Here is a 19,841-nt window from a genome sequence, read left to right as displayed (position 1 = left end):
TGCATTATAAGTAGAATTTTATTTCTTTTTCAAATATATATATATGAACAACAAATATTAATAATATCAATCTAACTAATTATATTTCCTTAACCGTTTAAGGACTTAGCTATTAAGAATAGAGAGAAATAGTATCCAATAGTAGTGTACAAAATTGTATTGCTGTTTTTCTTTATTAATTATTAGTGGTTTTTTTTATAAGTCTTGAACTTCAATCATCACTATATATATAGCAAATTTGGCTTAATAAAAATATGTAATTCTAAAATAAAATAATATTTGATTACTCTTATTACAAGTCTTTGTTTTTCTTTTAATTTTTTCATTCCATTCAAATCTATCATTGTTCTTTTTTACAGAATTAAGCTTACTGTTATTTTTTACTTTTTCTGAATCTTTGATGGTATAAGAACTTATTACTTAGTTTCAGCTCCACAATAGAAATAATTTTTTTTATTCAACAAAAAAGACCTTCTCCTCAAGGCTGATTTTTTAACATATGATGCAGCGTTTGGTGTAACGCCCGGTTATGGACATGGGAGGTGTTTAGCAGAGTTATGACGGCGGTTAGTTGACGGACTGAAATCGGACGGTTCGATTTCGATCAGGGGTCAGGGGACACAAATTGGACCGTTCGATTTGTGCGTGGTGAGGTCGCGTGCATGGTAATCTGACCGTGCGATTTCATGCGTGGGGAGATTTTAGTTTTTTTGGCCCAAGGAAATCGGACCGACCGATTTTAGGCCTCATTCAAAAAAAGCACCAAATCGGACCCAGCGATTTCTGGGTTTCAAAATTTTTGGGCGGGCTTCTTACTAATCGGACTGTCCGATTTTCTTGATCAAAAAATTTCGAAAGAGGATGCAAGCGGTCAGATGGTCCGATTTGAATGTGATATATATATATATGTTCTTTCTCAGGCTAAGCAGCTGAGCAGCTCATTTTATTTTCTTCTTCTCCGGTGTTACAAGTATCTAAACTTCTTATCTCCGGATCTCTTCTTTTAGTTTGTATATCTGCTCTTCTCTATTATCATGGATGATAGAGTAAGATTAAAAGTGTATTACCATGGCCAAATTTTATTACAAACATCAGAAGGAGTAAAGTTTGTATGTGAAAATCTGTTGGATATTATTATTCCGTTCACACTTTCATTTGAAGAATTAAAAGGTGTCATTTTTTAGAAGATAGATTCTCAAATATCTAGCAGAGTGTCGTGTGTTCTGTACAGATATCCTATACCTGTCTTTGGTGGGTTCGTGCAATTTCAAATGAAATACGTGACCGACGAAGCGAGTATGCAAGAAATGTTTTCAGTGTATCTTGAAAGTCGGTCGCAAATATCGTTCATCGAACTGTATGTCGAGTTCGAGCAATCTGCAGTGGACCGAGACATTGAATTGGAAGATTACAACAGTGATAGTGAAGAAGAGTTCGAAAGTAACTACGAGGTTGTTGATCCGAGTGTAGACGAAGATCAAGCTGACGAGGCTATGGTGGCAGATGTGGCGGATGTGGCAAATGCACTAGCAAACCAGCAGCCTTTTGTGGAGCCGAGTTTCATGCGGTCGTTGGATTTGGAGGCTATGCATGAGCCGGAGTTTCCTCAATATGCAAATGCAGGTGAGCCATCAATTTAAATTAAGATTTGTTATAGTATGATTTGAGCATGAGGTTTGAGTTTATGAGAAACAATAGAGACAATGGTAAATAGGCCAAATATAGCATGTAATAAGTTAGTCTTCTGTTTAGTAAGTCAGCCGGACCTGGCGGTTCAGTCGGACCTACCGGTTCAGCCGGACCAACCTGTTCAGGATAACCGACCAGTTCAGCCGGACCGACGGGTTCAGCCGGAACAACGGGTTCAGCCGGGTCGATCGGTTCAGCCGGGCCGACCGGTTCAGCTGGGCCGACCGGTTCAACCGGACCAACGACATCACTCTGTGATTATTAATTTATTAGATTATTACTTCTAACAACTCTAAAATTTGTGATGTGATTGTAGCAGAGCTTCCCCTTATGCTAGATGGCGAATTTACTGTGGGAATGGAGTTCAGTTCTAGGGAGGCAGTAATTAAGGCGATGAAAGATTATACAATCCGCAGAGGTGTAGATTATCGGGTGTATGAGTCAGAACCAACGACATTCTATGCTAAATGCACCCAGTATGGTGCAGGATGTGATTGGCTGATCAGGGTGACCAAAATGTCCAGAAAGTTCTGCTGGAGATAAGGAGGTACAATGGAAGTCACACCTGTACTAGGGCCACCATTTCTCAAAATCATTCGAAGCTGGATTCCAACACAGTTGCAGAAGCAATAAAGCCATTGGTAGAAGTTGACCCGTCTATAAGGGTGAAATCAGTGATTGCGGAAGTCCAGGCAAAGTTTAACTATACCATAAGTTATCGCAAAGCATGGTTGGCAAAACAGAAGGCAGTGGGGTCAATTTTCGGTGGGTGGGAAGCTTCGTACGAAGCCTTGCCGATATGGTTTGAGGCTATGTGTCACAAGGATCCATCCGCGGTCGTTCATTTTGAAACGATGCCTGCGTATCAGGGAGATGACTTGGTTCCTAATATTCGTGTACTACACCGAGTCTTCTGGAGTTATTACCCTTGTATTAGAGCATTCAGACATTGCAAGCCAATAGTGCAAGTAGACGGAACTCATTTGTATGGAAAGTATAAGGGTTGTTTGTTGGTTGCAGTCTCACAGGATGGCAACAACAACATCGTGCCGATTGCATTTGCGATAGTTGAGGGAGAGACATCTGAGGCTTGGCACTTTTATCTGAGTAACCTGAGACAGCATGTTGTGACACGTGATGGTGTCGGCCTTATCTCCGATCGGCACGATTCCATTAGAGCTGCTATTGCTTGTAGCAATGGAGCTTGGTCTCCTCCAAGAGCGTTCCACATGTTCTGTATCAGACACATAGAGTCCAACTTTCTTAGGAAATTCAAGGCTCCGTATCTACAGAAACTAATCGTCAACATCGGTATGATAGTTATGATTACATTTACTCCTGAACTCAGTTATTATGATGATCTTTTTTTAAACGTGGGTCTTTTTTATTTGACAGGATACTCGCGAACAGTTCGTGAGTACGAGACACGTTATCAGCGTTTACGCGAGCGGGGTGAGGCTTATACCAACTGGTTGGATCGGATTCCGCCTGAGCAGTATGCGTTAGCGTTTGATGGGGGATATCGATGGGGTCACATGACAACCAATCTAGTGGAATGCATCAACTCGGTTCTGAAAGGGGCTCGCAATCTTCCAGTCACGGCACTTGTTAAGGCAACGTTTTACAGGCTTAATGAGTTGTTCACCCGGAAAAGAGCTGAGGCCGAGGCTCGAATTAACGCAGGACATGTGTTCTTTGAGCTTGTAACCTCCAAATTGCATGTGAATCAGCGGGCAGCGGTTAACATCCATGTTAGTTGCTTTGACCGACAGAACGAGGTATTCGAAGTGCGTGAGTGTCCCAGTGGTGTGGAGTATGCAGTGGACCTCCGTCGTCAACGGTGTGACTGTGGTGAATTCCAAGTGGACCGGGTTCCGTGTCAACATGTGTTTGCTTGTTGTGCAAACTAATGGCTGGATTGGCAACTGTATGTGCATGATGTCTACAAGATGGACCAGGTTCGACGAGTGTATAGTGTTAGGTTTAGGCCCCTCGGGAATCCCACAACATGGCCTGTTTATCATGGACCTCGATTCGTAGGTAATCCATTCCTTAGACAGGTGTCTAAAGGTCGGCTAAGGATGACCCGTTTCTTAAATGAGATGGACACTCGAATGTTGCGTGCTCCTAGGCGATGTAAGCAGTACGGGGCCGAGGGCCACAGTCGTAGTAGATGTCGTCAACGTGGTGGTGCAGGTAATCCGGATGCGACAACCCAATAGGGCTCCAGTTATAGTGTGACTTTCAATATTTTATGTATGGTATGAATTTCATATGTGACTTTATTGTATGACTTTCATATGTGACCTTATTGTATGACTTTCATATGTGACCTTAATGTGAGTCGAACACCTAAAACATAAATAAGTCATACAATACAAATAACTAAATCCAAGACATGAACCATAAACGAGTCCAACACATTCTACTTAAACAAGTCCACTAAATGCACAAGTCCAACACCTGATAGATACATAATAAATACGATACAAATAACAAAATCCAAGACATGAACCATAAATGAGTCCAACACATTCTACTTAAACAAGTCCACTAAATGCACAAGTCCAACACCTGATAGATACATAATAAATACGATACAAATAACTAAATCCAAGACATGAACCATAAATGAGTCCAACACATTGTACTTAAACAAGTCCACTAAATGCATAAGTCCAACACCTGATAAATACATAAGTCATACGATACAAATAACTAAATCCAAGATGTGAATAACTCCAACATCATTTTCTCATTGTCCATTTTACATCTTTGACTAATTTCTTGCATTTCTTTGCAACCTTTTTAAAAGCGGATGGGGTATACCGATTGGCGCTCCGATGAGGGGGGTCAGCTCTAAGGTTGTATCCTTTTCCTTTTTCACCAGTGGGTGTACCTAACCAACTCAATTAATCAATATACAAAGTAACAACTAATCAAATCAATAAATTCGACCACCAAATAACCAAGTCAACTAATCAACTCAAATAATCAATATACAACTAATCCGATAAACAACTAATCAAATCAATAAATTCGACCACCAACTAATCAAGTCAACTAATCAACTCATATAATCAATAACCAAATCCAATCAGGTAATGGTGCACGAAACTGTGATCATCAATGGCGCCATCAACATGGTACGCTCAATTGCAATCTCAATTCTTTATCACAACTTCGCACAACTAACCAGCAAGTGCACTGGGTCGTCCAAGTAATAAACCTTACGCGAGTAAGGGTCGATCCCACGGAGATTGTTGGTATGAAGCAAGCTATGGTCATCTTGTAAATCTTAGTTAGGCAGATTCAAATGGTTATGGATGATATATAAAACATAAAGATAAAGATAGAGATACTTATGTAATTCATTGGTAAGAATTTCAGATAAGCGTATGGAGATGCTTTGTCCCTTCCGTCTCTCTGCTTTCCTACTGTCTTCATCCAATCCTTCTTACTCCTTTCCATGGCAAGCTGTATGTAGGGTTTCACCGTTATCAGTGGCTACCTCCCATCCTCTCAGTGAAAATATTCAACGCACCCTGTCACGGCACGGCTAATCATCTGTCGGTTCTCAATCAGGTTGGAATAGAATCCAGTGATTCTTTTGCGTCTGTCACTAACACCCAGCCTTCAGGAGTTTGAAGCTCGTCATAGTTATTCAATCATTGAATCCTACTCAGAATACCACAGACAAGGTTTAGACCTTCCGGATTCTCTTGAATGCCGCCATCAGTTCTAGCTTATACCACGAAGATTCTGATTAAGGGATCCAAGAGATAAACATTCAAGCCTTGTTTGCTTGTAGAACGGGAGTGGTTGTCAAGCACGCGTTCATAGTTGAGAATGATGATGAGCGTCACATAATCATCACATTCATCAAGTTCTTGAGTGCGAATGAATATCTTGGAATAAGAACAAGCTGAATTGAATAGAAGAACAATAGTAACTGCATTAATACTCGAGGTACAGCAGAGCTCCACACCTTAATCTATGGTGTGTAGAAACTCCACCGTTGAAAATACATAAGTGATAATAGTGATCATTAGCTTCGGCCCCAGAGAGGGAACCAGAAGAACCAAGATAATCTAAGAACTAGACGTCCAAAGATCAGAATACAATAGCAAAAAGTCCTATTTGTAGAGAACTAGTAGCCTAGGGTCTACAGAAATGAGTAAATGACATAAAAATCCACTTCCGGGCCCACTTGGTGTGTGCTTGGGCTGAGCATTAAAGTATTTTTGTGTAGAGACTTTTCTTGGAGTTAAACGCCAGCTTTTGTGCCAGTTTGGGCGTTTAACTCCCATTCTTGTGCCAGTTCCGGCGTTTAACATCGGGCATTCTTGAGCTGATTTGGAATGCCGGTTTGGGCCATCAAATCTCGGGCAAAGTATGGACTATTATATATTGCTGGAAAGCCCAGAATGTCTACTTTCCAACTCCATTGAGAGCGTGCTAATTGGGCTTCTGTAGCTCCAGAAAATCCACTTTGAGTGCAGGGAGGTCAGAATCCAACAGCATCTGCAGTCCTTTTCAGCCTCTGAATCAGATTTTTGCTCAGATCCCTCAATTTCAGCCAGAAAATATCTGAAATCATAGAAAAATACACAAAATCATAGTAAAGTCCAGAAAAGTGAATTTTAACTAAAACTAATAAAAATATACTAAAAACTAACTAAAACATACTAAAAACAATGCCAAAAAGCGTATAAATTATCCGCTCATCAGGTAACAAATTCTTTTACCTGCCGTAGGCGCTGAACCATCATCCAGACCATCACCCCCATCATCTTCATCCTCACCATCCTCCTCATCTTCATCGTCGTCCTCATCATCATCCTCATCCTCATCCTCATCCCCATCTGGATGGTCAACCAGATAGTCATCATTGTCCTCATCAACTGGTTGGTAGCTTTCTAGAATGAGATTCATCGGAACACGGTGTGAATTTCCACTCTGTATGATCCCCTTCATGGCATCATCACTCATACTTGAGTCAACAGAAATTCTACCTCCGGAAGTACCAGACGAAGTGATCTGTCGAGGTCTCGCATCCAATGAAAATCTACCTGGAGCAATCCCACTCGGTTGGGCCATCTGGTCGGTGGGAATGTTTCCGTATGCTAGGTATGAGTAACCTGACACAGGAGCCATGAATCCAAGCAACTGGCTAAATGAACCATGTTCACCTGATTCTTGGTGCGGGACATTCCAGTACTGCTGGTGAACTGGAATACTCAAGTAATCCGCAGAATGCATATCAGGGATGTATGGACTGAACTGCTCAGGCTCTTGTTGTGCATGTGTCTGTGAGGGGGGCGGTGGTGGTGGCAGTGGTTGTTCTTGTTGATTCTCCTGGTTAATCATAGGATCACCATGCTGATTCTCTTCCGGTCCGAGCTGTGACAGATGCAAGTGGTCACCATATGTACGTCGGTACCAATGCAAGTAGATATCTGACTGATGATGTGATGGCACCGTGTCTTCAACAAGAACATGACTATACCGGTTCATCCAATGCATAACCCAGACTGAGTGGGTTCCAGACCAATCTTGATTCTTCGGACCTGTTAGAACTTGGCCGTGTGCTTCACCTAGGTCACGCTCTTGTTGAGGAACGCCTTGAGTCAAGCCAAATTGCCTCCTCAGCCTATCAGATGCATGTCACTCAATACATTCAAAAGATATAAGCGGAACTGTGGCATTCCAAATAGCCGAATGCTGATGGATGTTAGCAGGAATCACGTCTGGATCGGTCCGACCTATTGCATAAGGCTCCCATACAAACTGCACGCATTATGCAAGTAACTGAGGATTACACAATGAATAATAACACGGCTAATTGAAAACAACTACATATTTATTACAACAGACCTGTCCTTCTTGCAGAGCATCCAGGTTTCCCCTAAGGTGCTCAAGTTCCCTCAATCTGTAAGGCCAATTCTCACGTTCCCAGTTATGCCACCTAACATCATGCAATTCGTTAATATACATTTATCAACTCAATTTAAGATACACTATTATAAAGCGTTTAGTAATTAAATTTACCTATTTGCAATCGGAAAGATTCGAGGATTGCTAGGAATCGGCGCAAGGAACGGTAGGCGGATCCAAGCCCAGGCAAGCAAGAGTGTCAACGGACCATCAATCTCCTTACAGTCGACACGAGTTGCCCTACACAAAGCTCTGTACAGGTGTGCCAGGCATGCCGAACCCCAACTGAACTGTATTATCCCGGCAAAGTTACAGAGTAATGGGAGAAACTTCTAGTGCACCCCTGCTCCAGACTTATCTCCAAACATAACGGTTCCAAACAATAACATTATGTGGCACTTCATGTACCTCTGAATCTGGATATCATCAACCAACACTAACCGATCCTTCAATGCTCGAAACCACGTCAACTTGATGAAACTTCCCCTACAGTCTGCCTGCCTAGGTGCAACACCAAACTGATCCAAGCATTCAGCCTCTAACGCCTCATAACTACTCAGTGTCGGTCCCGTAACTGGCAAACCATTCGTCGGAAGACCATAAATTAACGCCACATCCTCCAGTGTCACAGCACACTCACCAACCGGAAAATAGAAGCTGTGAGTCTCGGGGCGCCATCTCTCAATCAGAGCATTAACCAATGCCGCCTGACATTGGACAACTCCAATCTGTAAAACATAATAAAAGCCGGTGTCCCGTAAAAACCCCTCCACTATTGGATTGTACCGATCCGGCGGCATGTAGTGGTCACATTACAACATTCTAGATCCCTAAACAAAAACAATAATATTAATAAATTAACAAATTAAACTTAAAAGAATCGAATTTTCATTATCAAATAATCAGCCACACATAAGAATCAATAAATATATTAATAACAACAATACAATACAATACTTTATACAAATAACTATTATATTATCTACTAATACTCAAATAACTAACTACTCTATTTTATTCTATTCTAACAGCAAACATACAATAATAAATCAATCACTAACCCTTCATTAATTATTTATATTAAACTTATAACATAAATAATTAATTCAACAATTTTTAATTCATAATATTTATTTACGAACGACTACTAATACAATATTAAGTAACTACAAAAAAATTATTTATTACTAACAATTAAAACTACTTAACTTATTTATATTCACATGTACAGCACATTAGCACTACTATATGTATTCTATTCTACTGATAGTTAAATTAAACGCTACTAGCAGTAATAATTATTATTATTACAATAAGCGTTATAACAATTAATATTAATATTACTTATTATATTTATTTATCATACATCCAAAATTTTATAATAACCGTATTATTATTAACAATATTATTATTGCAATTATTCTATTAATAACAATAATTAATTTATTATTATAATGTAATATCTGAACAATATTAATACCCAATAATCTCTAATATCATTTTAATTGAACTCAAATATCTAAATATTATTACTCCACTAATTCCTAACATTATCATTATAATAAACTATTACTAATCTCTAACATTATAATTATTATTTTAACTAAAATAAAAAATTTTGGATTAAAAACTTACATAATTAGGATGATCAAGATAATTAGCAATATGGAATTCTGGACGATTCACATCTTTTACTTTTCTTCTTTTAGGCATACTTTCTGTGTGGTCCAATTTTTTTGAACTCAAACCTTCAACAATGGAATGAACTACCGTGACTTGGGGGTGGGGTATATGGGAGAAGAGAAATGGAACAAAGTGAAAGTGAAATGGGAAAGGGAAAGTGAAACTGGCTTAACGGAGCTCGGGTGGTTGGGATTTGATCATCTTTGCTGGACCAACGTGCATGCGCGACACGTGGCTGGGGGCGCAAATCGGACGGTCCGATTTGCGTACCTGCCCAGCCTAAAATCAGACCATCCGATTTCAGCTCCTCAAAACGGACCGTCCGATTTCTTCGATCTTGACCGTCACACTCCGGTTATGCACCATGCAGCCCCATATCGTTGTTATACACCACTTCTCCCCCAATATTAAAAATAAAAAAGTGTCTCCTCAATTGTTGAAAAATTAAATGAAAATAACTACTCTACATGGAACTATCTTGCAATTCTTACTATTGAAAATCTTGATTTTAAAAGTCATCTTAACCCTTCCAAAATTTCTAAACAATTTACAACTGATGTTACTAAAAAAACAGTTACAAAATCTGAAGAATACAAAATCTAGTGCCAGGAAGATAGAACCCTCACAAGTTGCTTCCGTGACTAATTCTTTTAAGAGCAAAGTGATTCACCTCTCAAAATTTTCTGAAGGATGGCGAATATTAATTATTACTTTCACGCACTGCTCATATTCAAAGTTTCAAGAACTAATTGAAATTGTGCAAGAAAACATGTTTCACTGCTGATTATTTGTCCAAAATTAAAAAAATTGTTGCTATTTGCTATGGAATATAAAGTGCCAGAAAATGATCATTTTCAGACTATTATTAAAGGTCTTTTTGAAGAATATGTCATGTATATTTTTTCGGTAACAACAAAGAGAGGTCTTATAAATAATAATTATCTTATTTAATTTAATATCTGTAATAATTATATACAGTGGCGGAACTTGAAATAAAATTTTGGGAGGGTCACATAGAAGATAATTGTCAAAATATTTTTTATATAGACCTCATTTAAGATAAGCTCGTCTAATCCCATCTTTCTGATTTTGGTGATATTGCCAAATTTAAAACCATTTTTTAGGGTCTTGTTCCAAAAAATTAAGGTCAAACTCATCAGATGTAACTTTTTGAATTTTTGAAAGTTGTATCTCACTTTTTTCGCCATTCATTAAAGTAGAAAAACTATCTACATGTGTTAATATTGTAAAAATTATATGTTCTCCTTCTTAAATATTAGCCTTCCTCTTAAAAAATGCATCAATTCTTTGATTTTTCATTATTATTTTATATAAAAATTTGAATATATATCTTGTAGAATATGTAAAGAAAAAGTTAGAAGGACAAATATTAAAATTTATAATATTTATTAAATTTTTTATCAATTTATACAAATACAATAATATTAATACTTATTGAATATTTTATTATTTTTTATCATATAAAAAATTAAATTAAATAAATAGTAAAATATAAAATAATATTAAATTAAATAAATAAAAAATATCTAATTTTTTAGATTTAAACTTAAAGGTAGAGAGAGTGTTACTTATTAAATTTATTGGGTACTTTAAGTCATAGTAAAGTATTTAAACTAATTAAATTATTTTTTATCTTTTGAAAAGGTACTACTAATTTTTTTATAAAAAGTTTGGGGGGTCATGGCCCCCCTTGTCTGAACTAAGCTCCGCCACTGATTATATATATCATATCTTATAATAATTTAATATCTTATAAATAATAATTATCTTATTTAATTTAATACTAAAAAAAGAATAATATAAAATTATCTTATTTAACTTAATATCTATAATAATTATATATATCACATCTAAAATTATATATTTATTATATTTAATATTATGTATTTATTTTAAAAATAATAATAAATATTAAATAAAATAATTATAAATTCATTTGAGCTTATTTTTCATTATTTACCAAATATTTCTGTTAATTAATAATATATACAAATAATTCTAATTGAATACAACTTTTTCAAATAACTTAAAAAAAAATCAAATTTAATATTAATTTGAAGATTTTTTATTAGATTTTTTTCGTACATAAAAATTAATTCATTTTAAAATCAAATGGATATGGGAAATGGGAAGTAGTTACTAGTTAGCATGAGGCAGGTATAGGTTATGTATGCTTCGTTACAGTATGAGTTATGATCATAACTGCTAGTTGCCTGAAACAGTCATACCTTATATACAAATACAGTAAATGATGATAATTAATTTGTTGTTGCAACCAAAGAATGAATACAAATGATCAGAAATGAATCGCAGGCAATACAGAATCCCTTCATCAATAAGGACTAGGTTAAGGCTTAGCTCACTAGTTTGACTGGAAGGATGAGAAACTCATCACTTGGCTGGGTGCGTCTTCCTCTTAGAAAAGAACATGACAACTTTTGTTGGGAATAGTGACTTGAGCTTCTTCTTCTTCTTGGTCTTTGTATCTGGGGCAGGGGCTGGAGCTTCTGGAGCTTCTGGGGCAGAGGCAGGGGCGGTGCCTGGCGCTGATTCAGTTAGGACTGGGGCATCGTTACACTTGGAGCTTGACAAATGTTGGTCGGGAAGAGGAGTTGCAGCATCAACATTAGGTTCAGCCTCGGTATCAGTATCGGGACTAAGTTCATCAGCCTTTCTCTGCTGCTCCTCCTGTTCAGTAATCCATGTTCTCAACTCATATTCGATAGCTAGCTTTCCTTCTTTGGCCCTATCAGCGTTCTCGGTGGCAATCTTGAGAGACTCCCTTCTCACAGACAACTCCTCGTTAAGTTCTTCCAGCTTCTCCAAGCTCCTCAACTCCAACTCCTTTGCCTTCTCAATTTGAGCATTAGCAGCTGCAATCCTAGCATTGGCTTGCTCCTCCGCTTTGTAGGTTCGCTTGCTCAGCTCCTGGTATTCGTCCAGTGTCAGGGTCACCTTGGAAGGGTCGCTCTCATTCCCGCTTTTGCCGGTTTCTGTCTTTTCCAATGCCTTGATTGCATCTCTTGCAAACTTCTCGGAGACCTTGGCCGATTCTATCTCCTTCTCTGTTGACAGCAGCTTATTCTCCAATGTAGTTGCCAGGGCCTTGGCCTGTTCAGCCTCCTGTTCTGCTTCCATAAGCTCTGCCTGAGCGGCCTTAAGAAGTGCTCTGGCCTCCTCAGCCTCTTTTTCCACTTCCTGAAGCTTCTTGGGCAGCTCTATCATCATCTCTCTGTCTTCTTGCTCCTTCATCCGCCGGAAAGCTATCAGGGACCGAGTCTTCTCCAGCTCCTCCTGGAGCGTTGTCACTGCAGTAGCTGCCATTTCCTCGCTCTGCCTGAGGCCGGAGAGGATCGACTTCTCATCTTCCAGCTCCGATTTTAGTGACATGGAAGCCTCCCTCAAGCTGTCAACCTCAGCAGCTGCCTTCTCAATGTTGAGTTTGACTTCCTCAAGTTCCTTCTTCAGCTCTAGATTGCCTTGCTCTTTCAGCTTTGATCCCATATATGCTGCTAATTCAGCCTTCAAATCGAGTAGCAACGAGGAAGATGCATCCAATTTGGATTTCAGAACCCGTGCTGACAACACTTGCTTGTTGAGCTTCTCTAGCTCCTCCTCTGCCTCTTCTAGTTCCAGCCTACACTTGTGGAATTCTTCATCAGCGATGCCCGACCTCTTTTCCTCTGCTTCCAGGTGTGCAGCTCGGGTGGCACTCAATGACTCCTTTGTTGCAATCAACTCATTAGTCAGATTCTCCAAGGCCTTTTCAGCCTCCTTGGATGCAGCAACAGCATCTTCTGCCTTTCGGGCAGCCACATCCCTTTCACTCACCATGCAAGTGTACTCCTTATTGAGTGAGTCCAGTTCCCTTTTGACAAATTCCAAGTCCGAAACTGCGGCAGCATGCCTGGCCTTCTCAGCATCGAGTTGTGCCTTGGCTTCCACACTGGCTTCACTCACAATATCCTCCTCCATCTCCTCAATCTTAACACTCAAGAGATCTGCCTCTTCTTTTGCTTCAAGCTCTTCTTTTTCTATCCTCTCTAAGTTAGTCTTCAGTTCTTCTATAAGTTTCTTTGTGTTCTCCAATTCCTCTACTGTTTCCGTCTTTGAAATTTCTTGTCCTACAAGTTTGCTTCTCTGTTCAGCCACAACAAAACCAATAGTAATTAATGACATCCATCCAAAGCATGCAAGGGAGAGAGAAACTGAAACAGAGACTGGAAAGGAAAACATATGTTTACCTCCAAACTCTGGGTTCGGCGGGACTTCCAATCAACTCTTCCTCCAAACTTGGATACAGCATCTTTGACAGATTCAAAAGGGGATGCCGTATCAATGAAATTCTTGTTATGAGAGGAAACAAGTGTTGCAGATTCATCATAACCCTGATTGTGACAGTGAGCACGCATTACCAATATTAGTACCCATTAATAATATAATTTTTCTTGGCAAGTAATATCAAATATGCTAAGCATTTTACCCTTGGGGATTCTGGATGTGGCTCCATTATTGGAAGACTCTGAAGATGGTGACTCCTCCGAATTTCTCACAGGACCTGGTTCCACACAGAAAGCGGTTAGTTTACATGCAATAATGTGCCACGTCAAGCAGACCTATTTACACACATTTATGGCGGTACACAAACATATGTATACACACACATGAAATTTTAAATGGAGTTTGTCATTTTTTCACGTAAATTCGACAATCCGTTGATGGCTCATCAAGAGGTGGGAAGATGAGCAATATATATAATATATGACGATGAAAATGAAAGCATAAAGAAGGAAATGAAGAAGAGAATGAAACCTTGAAGAAGGCGGAAGAGGGAGAGGAATGAATGAATAAGGAGGAGCAGAGGAGAGGAAGAAGGAAGAGGGTATAAGACGATTGGGGTTGGGATTGGGATTGGGGTTGCCGTAAAGGCAATGAAGGAGGAAGGGAACGTACAACTCAGGATGGCGTCCTCCTTCTTGTGCATCCAACTCATGCCAACCTTCCCATTAAACTCCCACATTCTGTTAAACTAAATGACATTCAAACACGTGTTGGAACTACATATGTCATTATTTTTCCACCACAACTTTCCTCCCCACCTTACTACCACATGTCTCTCACCCAATCCTAAATATGCTCTAAAAGTTGACCCAATGCATGCTGTTTCTCCGCCTAGCATCTATACAATCTTCAATTTCCCATCCCATTTCTTAAAATTCACAAGATAAATATAGTCATGCTAGTGTTGCATTCGATTTTGTCGGTTTTCTTTTTCCTTCTTATTTTTCATTTCCCAAATCTATAATTATAGAAAAAAAGTACAAAAATCTCCTGTTCAAAACATTGCATTATTGCTGTGTCTAATTCCATTTTAATTAGGCAGGAGATCCATTAAGCTAGGACACCATAACAAATTCAATATGACAATTCACCCAAGCGACGTACTAGTGACTAATGAGTGACGATATATCATTATCAGGCGTTCCAAGTTGTATATATTGGAAGAAAATAAATAAAATAAATAAATAACATTTGCTGTAATAACTAATAAGCACAACTTCAAAAAGCGCAACCCTCCCCTCGAGCCAAGAAGAGATTCTCGCCATCAGAGAATATTACATAATTCATTGCTCTATAAAATTCTTTTCGTGCAGCCATAAGATGTGCAAGGGAAGTTGACATGTTCGGGTTCAGCCCACAAGTGCAAGCAAGCTTTGTCTTACTGCAGGAATTGAGCAGAGTATGGATCCAAATATACCATTCAGAGCATAAGCAATGGCACAAAATGGGAGAGCCTCCGGTTCCTTTGCTGACAATGCAGCTGTTCCAAGCCCATGGGCACTGAAATTTGATTCAAGAGCATGTGAAGAAGAAAATAGTTCGGGTGCTTGTAGGTTGCATATTAATATACATAATTTAGTGTTAATATTGGTAAACTAAAACGGGGAATCATAAGAGGAACCCTTCCAAAAGCAAACCCAAAAAGAAAAAAAAGGGTAGTGCAGTGATTTACGAACGAAATTACTTCACATTAAACTATTCAAGTAATTAAAAGAAGAGTGCATTGAAAAAATGCAAATGAATTCTTGGTCAACAGACAACAAGTAATGAATGGTTCAGGAAATGTACCTAGATGCAGTTGCTATTCCTCGGGCAATTGGATCACGAAAACCAAGTTTATCAAGTGTTGCTTGTACAAAATTTGCTCCAACCAGACCAGTTACTACAACCACAGCTGCCGTAAGAGATGGATTGGTACCTGCAGGCATAAAAGGAAGTTTCAGAGGTGGAATTACGAGAAATACTGACCAATACTTTAAGAGGGAAAGAAAAAAGAGAAATCAGTTGGTGTTGGCTCAAATGCAAGGAAAAATGTTTGGTTATCCAACATTCGTGTTAAATTATGCAAGCAAATTATTGTTTAAGAGCTTCCCCTTCTTTGTGCGTTCATATAGGTCGTGTGACAGTATCTAAACTAAGTTTTGCTGGATAATCATTAATCTCTGATTTGCTCAATTAACTTTCATTGTGTTCTAGTACAGGAAGATTTAATTACGTGATAAACTATTGCAGTGCAGATATAACATTTACCTTCAAACAAAGATACAATGCTGAGTGCCAGTGCCACTGTTATACATCTGGGTAGAATGGACACGGTTAGAGATTGTTCTAATCCAACGAGACGTCCAACAAGGGCAGTAGAATACAGTGAGAACACTGTTGAGATTATGACAGAGGTGAAAATCTCAGCTGCATGCCTTTTCACAAGCTGAATATGGTACACAAATCATTAGTTAATTATTTAACGGTTTAGCCATTATTAGATTTCAGAAAAAGTTACAAAGCATGTTATACAGTTGCCCATATATCTTGCTTATGATTCGCAACCTACAGTTTTAAGTGTATATAATCAAACAATGAATTACTACACAATTATAATTATACTTCACTTCTTGAACTGCTCTTTAACATCTCTTAATTATTCAGAACTGAATAACAACATATGAAATATTGCCCAGATAAAAGGTAGACCACAACCTGCCCAACAGTGAAAGAAAATCCAACCCAATTGCGAGCACTAAAACAACAACTATGCCTGTCCCGCTAGATAGGAAAGCCATTGAAGTAACAGTAATAACAAGATATTGTATCCATCTGGTTTACTATATAATTTATATTGCAGCATTATAGTACAAATGAACTAAGAAACCAAGATGGATACCTTTCTTTGTTTGAACATAGAGAAAGCGAACGAGAGAATAACAGATCCTAAAAATCCCATTAAAATATCACCAGCTCCAGGATCAGAGGCTGCCTTTGTAAGGTAATGCCCTGTAAACAACATAAGGAGAGAAAAAAAAACACAAAAAAAATATTGATATTGAAATGCCATTAATAAAAAGAACAGCATAAGTTAAGGAATTGACAGAGAGAAAAACCATGCTGTGGATGAGAGAGCCAAAGAAAAATAGGTAATTTAAAATTGTTTTCCTAGCAACAATTTCTCACCTGAGTTACCGTAAGATCCTTCCTCAATAACCAAACTGGACTCGCAAACAGTCTTTAATAGATTTATGAGCTTGAAAGCAAATTTTTTTTTTTTTTCAAAAAAGCAATCAGAAGGATAAATCATAAATGGGAGTCCATGAAGCGTCTAATATAATACTTGTGTGATGATACCAATATGGGGATTATTCTGAAGTATAAACATTTCCATGGTTCCAATTTTCTTTCTGTTCTGTCAAAAACATATAGTTCATCGAAATCAATGCCTTCCATCATCAAACCCTTAGAATTTTACTATCAGACCAACTATGTCCTAAATTTTACCGGTACCTTTTGATTTATGAAAAAGCATTTCAACTCTGCTGGAAAGATTAGTAATGATTAGCAAACTCTTTGGATGTGAGTTACAAAACTCTAGAACATAGATTTGTTATGAACTTGAGGCTTGTTATGCGATTTAAGGCCCGTACGCATGTTAGTAACTTTGCACTGAATCTATTTTCCTCATTGAAGTTAGAAGCCAAAGATAGACAGAGTTGTAGAACATAGTAATTAAACAGTTCTATAGCAATCAAAAGACTGTCTCGAAGTTGTACCAAGAACAGGTTCAAACCCAGACTTGGATAGATAGCCAAAAGCATATGCTACGAGATCAGCTGATAGTGCACAGCAAATTATTGGATGGAAGACCATCTTCACAGTCGATGGTAACCTGTAAAAAATAAATAAACAAGAATAAGAGTAGTTGTAGTGAAAAGAGAAAGTGCAAGTGTGCAAGCTTTGGTTTATTTACCCAGAGCCAACCATGTAGCCTAAGACAGTTGCAGCAAGCAAGAATGGAAGGGAAGTTCTGGCAGCTGTCCCCAATGCTGTTGGGTAGAACAATGCACCGAGGAACGAAGCAAGGAGAACCCCAGTCCATATCCACACTTCAAAGGTAGAAAATGGGGAGGTTTTTCCCATAGGCTCGGCATCTACCATTTGTGTCTTCACTGCTTTTCTCACTGCTATAGCCGTGAAACCGGCAACACAAACCGTAGCTAGCCATCCTCCAACTGCAAATGAGAGTCAACAAGGTGCATAAAGAAATATGAATGATGAGCAGTTGTTGAGAGAAAAAAGGGACCTATAATGAGGCAAATTTTGATGCCAGAAGCAGGCGGAATATCTCTGACAGAAAGAGGCAGGACAACCAAAGAAGGAACATAGAACAAAGGGAGATATCTCTGTATGAACATGAAGGCAGGCTCAAAGAAGTTCATCAAGGCAGTAGCCGCAGAAGGCAGGGTGGAGTCAAGAACAATCAGAAGCGAGAATATACAGAACATCCCGAACAATGCGCTGGGGAACTTAATGGCAGCAGCTACAAACGCTTTCTTCAAATACTTGTCCATTGCAAGAATAAGCCCCAGGGACACAATCAAATGGAAGAGCCCAACTACCTGATCATTGATCAACAACAAAATAAGGAATGATTGCCTCTTTCCTGTTTGTAGTGGTTCAAATAAAAATGAGAAGCTGACTGACACTTTGGGTAAGTGTGGAAGAGGAAGTGCCGCCAGATTCAGTGCTAGCTGATTTTGCTGAAATTTCTCGGCTTTTGCGAATTCCATCACCATGAGAGGCACCCATTTGCCTTTGGAGGAGGCGGAGGCGTTGGCCTTTTCCCTTGATGACTGTATTGTGCGAAAAGGAGCCTTTCTGGAGGCCATTGGGAGCAAGAAGATGGTTTGACCTGGGGGCGACTGAGAGAGACGGTGGCCTCAGAAGCACGGTGGGTAAAAGGGTCGCCATACCTGCAGTTGGAGCTGCTTACTGAACAAGAGCAAGAGAAAGCATCGCACTTCACATACTGTGTGGGGCCTAAAAAGAGAAATTGGATGGACCAAAAGAAATGCTAAATTGCTCATGTTATCATTATCAAACAAGTTTATAGCCATAGATCGAGGGCACAGATACACTCTTCTCTGCTTGCTCCGACCTCACATCTTCTCTAACACCAGACTCCCACCCTCTTTCCTCTCCCTTGGTTGCTGCTGCTGCCCCTTCTTCTGTACCCTCATCGTCCCATCCTTGTAATTACTATTCCAGTAAATTTTTTTTGTAATTATTCAAAAATTTTATTTGTTGATTAAAATTAACTATCAATTTATTTATCGATACGTGGTTTAATTTTTTTAACATATATTTATATTTTAACACATATTTTATAATGATGGATAATTTTAGTGATTAATTTTAATATACATTTAATATAATCGATAATTATTTATTGGACTCTTTGAACACATATTAAATTTTTTATTAGAAATATAAAATATTAAATTTTTAATATATTTATTTTATGTTATTAAATAAAAAATTTTAATTTTTTTAATAGTAGATTTATCATGTACTTTAAAATATATATTACTTAAACTCTTATTTATTATTTGAAAGGGACTTTTGAAGGTGCAACTGTAAATTCCGTAAAAATAGCGAATAATTAGTTAATAAATTAAATTTTAATATGAAAAATTAAAAATGTAAATCTAATATTAAAATAGAATAAAGCTCTTCAAAACGAAAATTTTAACACCAATATTAAAAAATTTGATCCAAAATAAGACTTAATGAATTGAACTGGTCGAATCGAATCCAAACCAGACTCGTGGGCCCAACTAACAATCAAATTAAATGGGCTGAAGTTCATTCTCTCCCCTAGCAGCATGCAAAAACGGTGGAAACAATGGAAAAGGGGGAAGAACCAAGGTGAGACTCCAAACCCTCACCAAAATTATTAAATCCACGTAACTTCTCGCTCCGAGTTTTGATTGACGATTCGTTTGCGGCTACGTGATTGCGGCATCGAGCTCTACAAAGTCCATAATATTGTAAGGTAAGGAATCCATGTTTTCTTCCTCAATTTCTTCATTTCCAGTTCTGAATTTATTGCGCTTTGGTTTTGAGATTTTATATAATTTCGGTGTAACTTGGTAGATTTGTTGAGTCTTGTCCTAATTTTT

The 19,841-nt window shown here is 38.2% G+C and overlaps 3 protein-coding genes across 4 annotated transcripts; 1 reads left to right on the top strand and 2 right to left on the bottom strand.

Moving 5' to 3' along the window:
• Positions 1-1,271: 1,271 nt before the first annotated feature.
• LOC112695815 (uncharacterized) lies at positions 1,272-3,599 on the top strand. Its single transcript, XM_025748342.1, has 4 exons — positions 1,272-1,623; positions 2,006-2,121; positions 2,196-3,000; positions 3,085-3,599. Exons 1-4 carry the CDS (start codon positions 1,272-1,274, stop codon positions 3,597-3,599), a joined length of 1,788 nt encoding a protein of 595 aa, XP_025604127.1.
• Positions 3,600-11,539: 7,940 nt separating this feature from the next.
• On the bottom strand, positions 11,540-14,628 carry LOC112798103 (protein WEAK CHLOROPLAST MOVEMENT UNDER BLUE LIGHT 1). 2 transcript variants are annotated; one of them, XM_025841279.3, is made up of 4 exons: positions 14,143-14,628; positions 13,814-13,888; positions 13,575-13,718; positions 11,540-13,470 (listed from the first exon to the last, which is right to left on the bottom strand). In XM_025841279.3, the coding sequence occupies exons 2-4, from the start codon at positions 13,838-13,840 to the stop codon at positions 11,722-11,724; spliced, it is 1,920 nt and encodes a 639-aa protein (XP_025697064.1). In that variant the 5' UTR covers positions 13,841-13,888; positions 14,143-14,628; the 3' UTR covers positions 11,540-11,721. The 2 variants fall into 2 exon arrangements, with proteins under 2 accessions (XP_025697064.1, XP_025697071.1); XM_025841286.3 differs by having other exon boundaries at positions 14,284-14,628.
• Positions 14,629-14,772: 144 nt separating this feature from the next.
• LOC112798116 (plastidal glycolate/glycerate translocator 1, chloroplastic) lies at positions 14,773-18,928 on the bottom strand. The gene is made up of 8 exons (XM_025841298.3): positions 18,364-18,928; positions 17,963-18,278; positions 17,630-17,891; positions 17,433-17,548; positions 16,553-16,662; positions 15,922-16,099; positions 15,460-15,589; positions 14,773-15,171 (listed from the first exon to the last, which is right to left on the bottom strand). Exons 1-8 carry the CDS (start codon positions 18,628-18,630, stop codon positions 15,021-15,023), a joined length of 1,530 nt encoding a protein of 509 aa, XP_025697083.1. The 5' UTR covers positions 18,631-18,928; the 3' UTR covers positions 14,773-15,020.
• Between the last annotated feature and the right edge of the window lie 913 nt (positions 18,929-19,841).

This window comes from Arachis hypogaea, chromosome 1 (genome assembly GCF_003086295.3).
Source record: "Arachis hypogaea cultivar Tifrunner chromosome 1, arahy.Tifrunner.gnm2.J5K5, whole genome shotgun sequence".
In the NCBI taxonomy this organism is placed as follows: Eukaryota; Viridiplantae; Streptophyta; class Magnoliopsida; order Fabales; family Fabaceae; genus Arachis; species Arachis hypogaea.
The sequence above is the reverse complement of the archived record's forward strand: the minus strand, read 5'-3'. Positions and strand labels throughout refer to the sequence as shown.

Excerpts from the sequence above, each read along its gene's own strand:
- LOC112695815 (XM_025748342.1), top strand. The coding sequence starts at position 1,272 with ATGAAATACGTGACCGACGAAGCGAGTATGCAAGAAATGTTTTCAGTG. Across the intron at positions 2,122-2,195 it reads GCAGAGGTGTAGATTATCGG|GGTGACCAAAATGTCCAGAA; the intron begins GTGTATGAGTCA and ends TTGGCTGATCAG. Across the intron at positions 3,001-3,084 it reads GAAACTAATCGTCAACATCG|GATACTCGCGAACAGTTCGT; the intron begins GTATGATAGTTA and ends TTTATTTGACAG.
- LOC112798103 (XM_025841279.3), bottom strand. The coding sequence starts at position 13,840 with ATGGAGCCACATCCAGAATCCCCAAGG. Across the intron at positions 13,719-13,813 it reads CACATCCAGAATCCCCAAGG|GGTTATGATGAATCTGCAAC; the intron begins GTAAAATGCTTA and ends TGTCACAATCAG. Across the intron at positions 13,471-13,574 it reads GCCGAACCCAGAGTTTGGAG|AGAAGCAAACTTGTAGGACA; the intron begins GTAAACATATGT and ends GTGGCTGAACAG.
- LOC112798116 (XM_025841298.3), bottom strand. The coding sequence starts at position 18,630 with ATGGCGACCCTTTTACCCACCGTGCTTCTGAGGCCACCGTCTCTCTCA. Across the intron at positions 17,892-17,962 it reads CAAAATTTGCCTCATTATAG|TTGGAGGATGGCTAGCTACG; the intron begins GTCCCTTTTTTC and ends TCTCATTTGCAG. Across the intron at positions 16,100-16,552 it reads CTATGTTCAAACAAAGAAAG|CTTGTGAAAAGGCATGCAGC; the intron begins GTATCCATCTTG and ends TACCATATTCAG.